This window comes from Temnothorax longispinosus, chromosome 2 (assembly GCF_030848805.1).
Source record: "Temnothorax longispinosus isolate EJ_2023e chromosome 2, Tlon_JGU_v1, whole genome shotgun sequence".
Lineage (NCBI taxonomy): Eukaryota > Metazoa > Arthropoda > Insecta > Hymenoptera > Formicidae > Temnothorax > Temnothorax longispinosus.
Genome location: NC_092359.1, coordinates 18,182,267 through 18,195,140, shown reverse-complemented (window position 1 = coordinate 18,195,140; position 12,874 = coordinate 18,182,267). Strand labels below are relative to the sequence as shown.

At 41.9% G+C, this 12,874-nt stretch overlaps 1 protein-coding gene across 1 annotated transcript in view; it reads left to right on the top strand.

Moving 5' to 3' along the window:
* The window catches only part of LOC139808555 (uncharacterized), a 70,219-nt gene extending 57,977 nt beyond the window's left edge, over positions 1 to 12,242 (top strand). Inside the window, exons 3-4 of the mRNA XM_071770664.1 lie at positions 4,843 to 4,900; positions 6,040 to 12,242. Coding sequence (XP_071626765.1) covers positions 4,843 to 4,900; positions 6,040 to 6,179 — 198 coding nt within the window. The 3' untranslated portion in view covers positions 6,180 to 12,242. The remainder of the gene's footprint in view (positions 1 to 4,842; positions 4,901 to 6,039) is intronic.
* Positions 12,243 to 12,874: the final 632 nt, after the last annotated feature.

The window sequence follows — 12,874 nt, the reverse complement described above, 5'->3', positions numbered from 1 at the left end:
AACGTTTTACCGTTTATTTCGCTATAAACAGCGACGATAGTGGCAAGATAGTCGTCTGATGTATGACAGCTCGGATCGATGAAGCCGATAAATTCGCGCCAGCGAAGCACTCAGCTCGTTACCCAAGACACAAATGCGCCGGTACTTATCGCCTTATCCCATAAGTAAATTTCCAACGGCGGCACTCGCATTTACTCAGTGCGAAGTAGCTCGCACTCTTGTCGCGTGTCGTTAGCCTCGTCCATTATTCGGTTACTCCGCACTTTCGGGATAAGTGAAACTCGCCGGAGTTATGTAGATACTTGAGACATCCGCATCGTCGATTCACTTCAACCGACAGAGAATAGTTGCGAATGCCTTCGACGTTACAAAAGCCTTATATGAATAAGCCCGACTTGTGAGGAGAATCTCGAGAAAAATACGTTTTAAAATTTAGCAACGTTTAAGTATCAATTGTTTAAAATTAACTATGATATTTCATATACCTAACAGTTTTTGCGTTTAATTTAGTTTCATATTTGTTTTGCAATAAATTAAAGTTTAATTTCCTTTCCTTTTCATCTCTTTTGAGAAAAAATAATAAAACGCTGTCCTTTCTTTTAAAGCTAGATTTTTACTTTAATTTTAAAAATAGCTTCGGATCAGTTGTAGTAAAAAATAGTTGCTTTATAGATATTGAAACTGCCAAAATTTAGAAGCTCAAAAAGCTCAAAAATGTCATAAGATACGTTTCTTCGAAGAATATTATTTATAATCTTTTTTCCCCGAGTCTTGTTGTACATTTAAAATTCGCAATAAATTACCTCAACACATATAAATAATTTATTATATCTCGATTCATTATATACCTCTGCCTTTCTCATTTATAGCGATTTTCTTTTAAACGAAAATTCGACGCAAAATGTCATGGCAGAGTACTTCTGAGAAATTCGATTCTCATTCTCATTGAATTTCTTTCGTCAAGCGACGCTTCGCGTTGGCGTTACGTCGGCACTCGTTCGCGAGGTAAGCGCGAGATAAGCAGGAAAATAATTCTCGTTCCCCTCGCACACACCGGATGCTCCGACGAACTTTTCCAGCTACATCCTCTCCGTTCTCTGGCGGGCCGCCGATGCGATTGCCGACTCTCAATTTCCGGTTTCAAGTAGCAGCCGTCAACGCGAGGCGAGGCGGGTGCGATCGCTTTTCAAGTGTCTGAGAACGTCTGAGAAGCACTTAAAGCTGCGACTTGAAACCGGTAGGAAGCGATAAGGAATAGTGATAGGCAACGTCTTGGGGCTCTCGGGTATCGATGCTCGCATCTTTACTCGAGGCTCGAGGACAGCTTCTTTCCGATATACGAGAAGTATGGGTAGTTAAGAGTCAGCTATACACTCAATGCAAACGTATTTTGTCGATACTCGACTGTTTTCATGCCAATTATAACGCTAATAATACTAATGAATAATTAACGTTCAAATTTTTTTATTTTCTTCTCTCTCTCTCTCTTTTTCTCGCGTGCGCGCTCTTAAGCTTGATAATTCTAATATGAAATTAAGGATCCGGAGCAAAAATGGATTAAATCCATAACTTACAAAGCGTTTTATAAAGACATTTTAAAGCGAATGATTTTAAAGAGGAGCTTACGGATTATGGACTTAATATACACTCAACTCTCTTTTTACGTGATAGAGTTCTGTGTAAGGAGAAATTGCGTTATTTGGAAAAGCTACATAAAAAAATCAGGTACTATCAGAAAGACCGAACTGAAGCAATTGCACAGAACTTTAAGCTTCTAACTTAAAACGCATACCCTCTTCGGTTGAAGATGCATATGCCATGTGTGTGTGTGTGTGTGTGCATGATTTCTAGAACTTTATAAAAGAGGGAAAATATGCACACACGCTGTTTTGTACCGAAAGTTGTTTACATGACTGAGTTTGAAGAGAATATAACGGTGAACGAACAACTTTATGAATGATAATCGAGAATCATGATTGACAATAACAATCGAACTGCTGAAATATGATTGAAGCTACAACAATGATTGAAAAATGTAGTCTGTCTAGGATATTACTTGCTTTTTTAACCTGATAAATGAAGAACATGTGTGTCCGATTAAAAAATTTTTATTAATTCATTATTAAAATTAAGGTCTGCACATATATACGAAAAATTACAAATATTTTTTTAAAAACCGCTTAAAAAGAATCGCGTAAAAAACGCGCAAAAAAACGCGTAAAAAGAGAGTTGGATGTATTCCTGTTCTTTAAATCTCTCAAACACAGGATATGCTATTATCGTTAACGAACAGAGGAAATCGATCGGTGACCTTCATTTTTGAGATTGGAAGTCAGGTATTTCTCGCTGCCGCGCTGTAATGCGCATTTTGCTACGAGAAGTCGCAATCCGTGCTCGATAAAGCTTATCGCTTGAAAATAAAAAAGACGCAATAAATCAGTAACGCATAGTCAATCCCATTGTGTTTCGCCACCAATGTATCTATCTCCACATAATGTCGCATAGAAAAAAAACGATAAAAACAGCTTTTGCAAAATACTTCGCAAATTTCTCCTCTAAAGACCGACATTTCGTTTCGGCACGCCGCCTGCTTCTGTCGTTTAGCATTTTTTTCGCTGTTTTTTTTCTCTCTCTCTCTCTTTTTTTCTCTCTCGCCTTTTTTCTACTTTACTTGCATTTCCAGATTAAATATTCACGAGAGGAAAAATGAAGATTCTTCCGACGCAGAGACGAAAACTTATTCCGTAAATTTCACTTAGTGAGCCATAAAAATGTTACTAAACAAATTATAATTTAAAGAAACGTATTGGCTGAGAGTTAGAAAAAAATAAATAGCCAATCGCAATGTAAGTCATATAGGTATTTTATCCATCTATTTATCGTCATCGATTTGGCGCCTTTAAAGTTGCTCGAAGCTATCATGGTTCTTAAATGTGTCAAAAGGAGTATGAATATAATTTTTCCATGATAAAATAACTTTCTTCGTTAATTATATGTCCCGTTTAATTATGCATCTCGGTGGTAATCTCAGCTGAGGGCAAGAAATCGTCAGATGAGGCGCTTAGGAATAAACCCGGCCCTCAGGAATAATACATGCATTTCTTATGGAAGACTAGCTCATCAGACTAGTTAAGGGCTAAATTAATTCTATACGCGCTGACTACGGGTCTTTCCGACGAGCAGTTTGTCGTGTCCCGCCGGGAACGAAATTGCGTGATGAGAATCGATCGATGATCGCGTGTCCACCCACGCGAATCCACTCGCGGTGGGACGAACGTGTAAAATGATTTCTGCTCACTGTTTAAATTGTCGCAATTAAACGCGCGCGGCTAAATACAGTTTCGTGATTTTAACATTTATTACGGCGGTTCTCACTCCCGTTAATTCCGTTTCCCCGCCCTTCGTTCGGTCCTCGTGTAAGCATCGCTCATTATTTTCATGATGTCGTCCACGTGTAGTCATATTTCAACCGCAATCAAGCGGAGTTGGATATTAATCTTTTTTCTATTTTTTTATTTCGAAAATATTTCGTCCCCAGTGCACCTGTAGTCGTCGCGATATCGCCGATTGTAATAAGAAGATCATAATTATTTCTGAATTCGGCGCACGGCTGCGAAATAAATTTCTTCGCAGTGTTCTTCGAACGACTTCATTACGGATTTATTGTTCGTTGAATTCACAGTTTGCAAAAATTCGCGCCAGATTAATCAACGCCGGATTTTCCGTGGCGCTAAAAATTTTACGCAGACAAGTGAACACGTCCGCTCTCCGGAAGATCGTCACAAAGTGAAGCTGTAATCGGTCAGTACTTTCGTCCGTGTGCTAGCAACATGCGTCTGACGTAATAAAGAAATACCGACCGATTTTGTGGATGCGAGTTCAGAGAGACGAACGAAATAAAGGAATACCGTTCGAGCTCTGAAAAGAAGTATCGGACAATCAACGTTTTCATTCTCACGCTGTTTTGGCGGTCAGAACGTTTCAATAGCGAGCATCGTCAATGCGAAATTCTTGCAATCTGCAAAGGGAGTTTAATAACTAAAAGAGAGAAAGCGAGAGAAAGAGAGAGAAGGAGAGAGAAAGGGAGGCAGAGTTGGAGGGTTTAATATGTACGACGTCCTCGGGGCGTTATAATGGTCGAGTATCGATCATCCGGCGCTACATGACGTACTCCGGCTTCGAGGGACTTGCCGTTTGACCAATCAGGGCCTGCTGAAGGATCATAGCCGCGTACTTGTCGTTCCTGCTCGTCCTGCAACTCTGCCTCGCATATGACCACTCGGAAATCAGAATATTCCGCATCGGAATTTTCAAAATTGGGTTTCACGATCGGGAATATCGGAATGGCCGCGCGAGATCGCTCGAAGAATGACACCGCGATACATTTCGCGCGTTTATGGTGTAACACGAAATCGTACTACCTCCCGTTTCCGTTCTCGTTACGGGCGCGGACGCGAGTATCATATTTCATTCCCCGTGGAAAGAATTTCGAATTGTGCGGGGCGCGTCCTTCCCCCCCCCCCCATTTTTGCGCGTGGCCACGGGGCACGTTGGGGAATTGTACAAAACAATATTGACAGATGAAACGTTCGTCCCGATTCTCACTCGATAACCGAGGCAGATTTATTGGCCGTGTGCGCGAGCGGCGCGTGGACGCGCGTATCATTCCGCGGCGGATAAAATATTCGCCGTTCCGGTGGCGCGTCGCGCGTGAAAAAAAAACCGCAAATTGCACGACGACATTCATCATTACTCTCGTCGTTTTCCGCCGTTGCAAATTACCGGCGCTCAACGACGGGCTTTGTTTTGTGTTGATCTAACGATTAATCTTGTTTGTTTCAGAAATACGTCAGCGAAGGATCGACGGTGCGAGACTGCGTGGAAGAGTGCGTGGAGAAAGGTGAGTGCGGCAACTCTCGCCCGCCACCGCGCATCGCGCGGGACATATTCCATAGTCGTAAAAAAAAGGAAAGTAAACGTTACAATCTATTTTCGCGAAACCGTTTCGCATGTTTTTCCGCGCAGTATCTGCGACACTAAATCCACGCGGCCGCTCGTAAATTCCTTGGCACCGCTCGGTCGGCCGGTATTTCGTAGCCACCCGGTTCCATCGACGAAATTTACAGTGGATAAAACGGCGGGTCCTAAAAAATTTGTGCAACCGCGTGTTATCGGTTGCTTCGGGTCGACGTTTGTTATCCGAAAGGCGGTGAAGTAACGCCGCAGCCGTTGGACGGCGACATCCGGGACGTGGCGCCGAATGGGAGCCTCGTACAACATCTTTCTCTCTCTCTCTCTCTCTCTCTCTCTCTTGTCCTCTCTTTCGGGCGAGAATCGACCGAGCCGCGTCATCGATTTCGGATTTCGTCGTGGCGTGTGGCCCGCATCGCATCGCGCGCGCTCTTTTTCTATCCGCTCTATCCGCCGCTCGAGAGAAGGTACGAGAGGAGGACCTCGCCGAGAGGATGGAGGACGAATCTCGCGCGCGCTTAAAGGTCCCACGGACGAACGGCGAGTGGCCGTGTTATCGGGCAGCGTCGTTTTATTGTTCCGCTGCGGATGAAGGCCTTCATACTTTTCCTTTCCTCGCTCGTCGTATTTCTCCACCACTCGTCCCTTCGGCAGCGCCTCCCTCATATCTCCTCCCTCTTTTTTGTGTCATATACCGAAACGGAAGGGCCACGATTAATCTTTGTCCGACGGCACGCTTCGCTGTTTTTCTTTCCTCCCTCTTTTGATTTGTCGATATTAAACCTAGCTGAGAAAATTCCGAGTCCATTCTCTTAAGGATTATTATTTCGGGATTCTCTCGGGATTTATCGCTTGTTATGTAATACGTTATGGAAATACATTATTAAAAGGTAATTTTAGAACTCTAGCTTCGAGTTAAGACGAAAGAATCATTTGGTCTTTCTGTGATAGTAATCACGTGTAACGCGAAGTAAATATTCAAACAAAAGATTTCGATGAAATTTGGAAACGTCAGGGACATCATTGATAGACAAATCAAATTGTTGAATGACATATTGGCTGTTTCAGAGGCCTGGAGCGGGGGGACGTACTGCTGCCAGCAGGACGGCTGTAATTCCGGCCCGTCGTTGACAGCGTCGAGCAGCACGTACTTCGTCCTGGCGATCTCGCTGGCGGTCCTCATGGTGTGCCGAAGCCTTCGTGGCTAATACGTGTCGTCTGGCAAGACGTGGGACCCGCGCCGTGGCCTTCCTTCACAAAACTTAAATCACAAAAACTTGCACGGGGCGGGAGGTGGGAGGGGAACGTTGCATCTTGCACCTTAGACGTCTGCGCCGAACGATCGGGGCTTTCTACGTGCGGATATCACGGAGACGTCGATAGTCGTCCTTTGGTCCTTCAATCCTTTCGTCAGAAAGCTGAATGAAACCTCACGTTACCGTTTGTAATCGAACATATCCTCCCTCTCGTGACGATTGACGCGTGCTTTCTGCTTTCTGATATCAGTTACTCCGTTTAACCGAGATAAAGTTGAAATTCGAGATAATCAGCAAATGCGCATTGTGCCCCTCGAAAGAACGTTCTATTGACTTTATCACATTGACCGCACAGTGATCATTTATTATGGAAGTTGGCATTGATGTGTTATTTCTGTTGCTTTTACCAACTGACGGATCGATCGATTTATCAGTAAACGCCGAGGCAACATTTCCTCAAAGTTGATATCTCTTAAAGTACATCTACTGCTTCGCACAATAGATTTACTATTCAAATATTCAATTTTCAAAGTGCTTGTTGTATACATTTTTCAAACACTTAAAACATTTTTTCAATTTTCCTTTCTTTCGGAACTATAATACCGAAAAGAATAAATTTAACGTCAAGAGTATAATTATTCCGTTTTCAAAGAGATCAACTTGTCAAGTAAATCTTACGGACTTTTTGTTCAAAAGAAAAAAAATTACAAGAAATGCACACTAATAAAAGGTTATATCAGAACTATTTCCAGACATTTACATTCTGATTAAATGTCACGTATAACCGATTCGTGTCCGTCGCCCTCCCATTTCGCGTGACGGTATCCACGTCGTACAATCACGGCCGACTCAATTTAGCAAACGCTGAATGCACTTGCTAAAGTCGACCGAGTTAAGTGACGCGGAGAAATCGGCTCGTTAAATCCGTTGCGTTATCGCGCCAACTTCCCCCCTTCGTTCGCTCTATTAAATTCGCACGTTTCCGCATACTTTTACAGATCGACTACCCTCGACGTTTAAAGTTCCCTCGATCGGATTTGATTGAAATTTCATTTAGCAAGTCTCGCTCCTCGAATTGAGATCTCGCCTACGGCAGATGAGGCGACATCTCGCATAAAAATCATTGTTATCGATGACCGACTCGTTACGAATTTTTCTTTGTCATCCAGATGGCAACGAGAAGATTGTGTGCGGAAGTTTTCCAAAAATATCTGGCTCAATGCCTAAGAAAACTCTAGAGATATTTCGCACGCGATTTCTCGACAAGGAAATAATCTGAACGATGATATTTAACACTCGTGCAACACGCGATTCGAAGACGACAAAGAGACTGAAAATAGTTGCCCCCATCATCATCGTGCCGCGTTTATCCGCTTTCACGGTAGCTTTCATGCAATGCGACTTTGCAGACGCACGTTTGCGCGAGATTTCCCTCGCGTGATGCGTGATCAGCTTTTTCCCCGCTGCTTCACCAGACTGCGTTTTTTTTGCGGCAGAGGTTTTCCGCAGCTACCACAAATTAACCGGTTTATTTTCGAGAATTTCATGATTTTTAATTTAAAAAATGTACTAAGAAGAAAGTAAGATTTTTAAAATATTTTTTTCGTGGAAAAATCTACTCTCTCTAATGAAAAAAAATATAAACAAAAAAAGGAAAGATGCAAGGCACCCTTGTATCATGTTTTTTTTCTCCGAGCTCTCGTCGGTCATCTCTCTATCGAGGGACGGTTCTGTCAGCCTTCAACGGCGAATTGAATTTACTCAAAAAGTTTCGGCGTTCCATTTTTCGTTGGGCGTTTTATCGACGCTTCTTCCGTCGCTTCTTCCGTTCACCCGCCGTTGCTCCGGCCTTGTACATGCGAGTTTAATAACATCGGGAGTATCGGGACGACCGGCGGGCTGGCGGACCGAAAAAGCGACGACCGAAGAGTGCAGGAGCCGATATAGTATCAATATTTCGTACGAACGTCACGTGATGTGTTCGAGTTTCATAAATATTTCGGCGTGTCATGCGCTTTTCATAATACTACACTTTTCTAAGCTACACCGCGCGAGAATGCCCGTCTCGCAATTGTTATTAACCCATTAAAGCGCGACTTCTTGAGATTTTACATAAAATTGTCGACGAAAATACAGTCGGTCCACAAAAAAAAGATTTGAAAAATTTCAAATGCTTGAAACACTTCCGAATAGGCAAAAAGTAATCCCATAAAGAATGATTAATCATACTTATATTGAAAAATCTCTGAAAAGCGTAGTTCACAACTCGTCTGATTTATGGTACATTTTTTAAAATGTCTTGAATGTTTAAAGAATGAAGCTAAAAGTAGCGTAGCGAAAAGAGCCGGGACAACTAATGTTGCCCGGTGCGCTTTAATGAGTTATTGATGCCCGAAGGTGTCAGGATGCCAATATCGTTCGGGTACATTGCTTTTTCATGGGCATCTTTTTAAAACAGTTAAACCCTCATGATCTTTTTTTGACGCTGTAGCGGTGTTATGGATTGTATTGCGATCGTATCAATATAAAGCTCTTCTATTATGAAGAAAAATTCGCTACGATGATAAAAAGAGCTCGACCTTTCACAATCCCATTTTTAGCCCTTTATTCCTGCAAAGCCGATTATCGTTTGAATAATGAACTTTATTACATCAGAAAGAGAGAGAGCACGCAATAAGAAATTCAAGCTCGTTTGCATCGTCCATGCAGATATTTTACCATTTCAAGCACATAAACGATATTTTCCAGAAGGCACAAGGAAGAGACGCTTGTGTGTCTGGGGACATAAATAATAATTTATCAGTACTGATAAATCAGAAATTGGATTACTTACAGAGAAAACGCATTAAGCTGTTCCAATAAAACGATCACATATCAGAAATTAATTCCTTTTCCTTGTACATTCTTGTACGTTTGTGATATTTTCAAAGAATTAGATGGTTTTTTTTGCATACCAAACGGACATCACACATCTTTCTTCAAGAGCTATAAGTCAGTTTTGTCGTTTCGACGAGACCGATACGACAGAATATCGCATGCACAATTGAGATACCTTAATCAAAATTTCAACCTGATTGAGTCAATTTTCATAAAAAGACACGGTGACATATCCTGTCTGTTTGGGACGACTCGAGACGAACGTTTAACCGCTTAGCGATTCGCGAGAGCATCGACAGTTCGAGCGGAAGGAAAAAAAACGACGTGGCGACGTTCTCCGCGCGAAAACCGGTATCGATACATTGGACCATAATCGTTGTCAACGACATCGACGTTACTAAAGACCGAGTTAAGGGAGCTGATGGAGCAACGGAGTCGACGGCAGCGACAACGCGAACAGAAATGTTGCTTCTGCCGCTCGGCAAGACACTTCCTAAGCCGTAAGACAACACACAGAAGGAAAGAGAAAAAAAGAGAAAGAAGAGGATTGAACAAATAAATAACGTGAATAACCTACATACAGATAACGTTTAACAGAGGAACAGTGAGGATAACAATAATGATGTTATTACTACTATTACTATTATTATTATTACTACTATTGCTACTAATTATCATTACTATTATGAACTACTGTGCATCACACCGACTATACATATAGTAGTTACGAACGATTAGGCGAATGCGAGCAAGCGGAGTTGTCGATTATTATGTAACCGCTTTAAGTAGCCTTATAAATTGTAATTAACGCGCGGATAATCTACCGTCTATACACCGAGTGACGCGGACACGACGGCTTATCGTATCCCGATTTTCATATTGGGCGAAAGTCCGTTTTATTTAATTAATCCACTGTCAGAGAATCACTTGTGATTTTTGACCGAGCATCGAATCGTTCCGTTCTTCTCGATTTGTATCCCCCCTCCCGCCATTGAAATTGACGATATTCAAAGTTTCTTTTACGAGAATCAGTCCTTCCGTCTCGGCAACGAAGAAGGGAACCTCATTCTGTTCCTCTTGTGTCACTCGGTACATACATCAACATAATGGATCACGAGCAGGTAGGCAAGAAAATAAAAAAAAAATTCCTAAAAAGTAGCGAGATATTCATCTTAGCGGATAAGCAGCGAGGGCGATCACGAGTAGCGTATAATCTGTTGTCTGTTCGCAGGGAGGAAGGGTTTAGCGATCGCATCCCGGCAACGCGAACATCCAAAAGACGTCATATATTAAGGATTAACGGACAGAGACGGGCGCAGAATGTGTAAAATACAATCCGCGTAACGAGGCGAGTAGCGAGTAACGAATAGTCATTGTTCGTCGCGCAAACGAATATTAAATATTTTTATTCGCGTATATATAACGAATAATGAGTAATCCGTTTCGGTATTCGGAATAACGGGACTACGTCTCTCAGTTCTCATCCCTCAAGATGTCTTTTGGACATTCGCGTTACAAACGGGGACGAACTATCTATTCTCGCAATTTAGGGGCAGACGATTTATCTTTAAAGTTAGATCACACAAGAGTCTCTAGGATAACCGTTAAAGCTAATCTATTTCTCGTCTCGAACGTCGGCCGATCTAAACGTCGATTGTTATTGTTGGAGGTGTAGCAGTACCGGAGGTAGCCGTCGGCGGCTGCGGTTCGAGATTAATCGTTGACGGAGCGCCGGCCCGCATCGACTTAGTTTAATTAGCGTATAGGGATCGATAATCGCCCTTCTCAACGACGATTAATGCTCCGATCGCGAAATTGCGCGAACCACGTGCGATTAGACGTCTCGGCGGGGAGGATTACGCCAGATTACGCGTCGCTGGATTACATCGGGAGACTTTAAGTCGTTCTCAAATTCAACTCATTAGCCGCGCTGATCGAGAATCTATTTAACGCCGATACATCTTGCTTAAGCCTCGTCTATATATTTTTATAAAGGTAGCACCAGGATCGATCACCATCACCCGCGCTGACCGTCTCTCAACTCAATTATTCCCGCGATATTATATTCTTACAGCTACGAATTAAATTTTCACTAGGGCTTCATTCGAAAATACTTTGCAACGAGCGATACATTATTCCATTGTACCTGCATTCAAGTTTAATCACTACACAGAAACGTGATTCTTTAATTACCGTTTATAAATTAATCGGAGTCCCGAGGCGAGAACCCGTCTCACAGGAAAGACATCTTGACAAGTGCCAGTAATTATACCGGGTTATTCGAAATTGGCTGGTAATTGCCAGATTATCTTTCGAAATGAGCTCTCGTATTTCGAACGTTTCGAGTCTCGTTCCCCGCCAAAAATGTTGTAGAGATAGAAAAACGTATCATTGAAAAAAAGCCACACAGACGCGCGCTGTCGAAAAACACAGAACCTCTTGGACGTTCACACTGTAACGATTCATAGATGATTTCTTAGCGTTTAAGATTTTACTATATCGCGAAGGGAACGCTCGATAATAACTCTTCAATCGTTGCGAGTTCCATCAGCTTCTGTCGGCAACAAGATCGTGAGAAAATATCGCTGTCGGATCACTCGGCTTTTCATGAGAGATAAAATACATTTTACAGTGAATTGCGTTCACATTGCCGAACATTTCCGCTAGTTTAAATCGATATCAAGTTAATAAAAAAGTATTGCTGCAATCATTATTTATACAATATAATTCAGTATAAGTGGAACGACACATCAATTATATATCAATTTGATCACAACGATATCGAGAAGGGAATACCATAAAATGGATACAAATGCGCGCACTACATAATATAAAATTACAATTAATAATAATTGTTAAGCCGAGTGATTTGCGCGATAATTATTAGAGTTATATAAACATATATATACATATATATATATATATATACATATACATATATATATATGCATATATATATATACATACATATGTTATATATTATATGATATATTATATAAAACTACGTCACACATATTGCATTACATTATATATATTATATTACATTATATTATTTAGTTACGTAAGCAGAATCATATGTATGACGAGTTGTACATTTATATTAGACACACACAGCAATAATAAAAACTATACTCCGAATATGCGCGTGTCCCAATGCTCTTTTATTAGCCTATTATAATGCACAACACTCGTTTAATTGGAGAAGGCAGTAAATACGGCAAGCATAAATTTATTGTATATATTGCGATAGTTGGGGCAATCAATTTAACTCGTTTAGTGAATATATATAGGGTATACCGGCCGCCATCGATTCCCGCTACGTCGCGATCGAGAGACGATGCCTTAATGCAATTTCCATTTGACTTCCCTTTCTCGACACCAACACCCCCGTGTGCCACGGTTAACACGGATTGCCGTACGTATTTCCCCATTCCATCGGGGGCGACGATTATTTACGATCGACGTCGTGTTACATTTTTCAAGCGCGGCAAAGTGCTCGTCGAAAGCACGACGTCCCTCGGACATGATTGATCGTCCACTCGTGGAAACCGGCTGACGCGATTCATCTGGGTGAGGACGAGGCTTTTGAACAATTATGGGGAAGGCTTTCCTAGCGCGTGAGAGTTACGCACGCCGGGAATCAAGTAGCGAGAAAGTTACGCTTTCCCCGCAACAAAAGATGTAACGTGCATGACGGTGCTTCCACGCTTCCTGCGTGTGTGCGTATGTGTAATCTATAAATTATCACTTCCTATCTTTGTAAGACATTT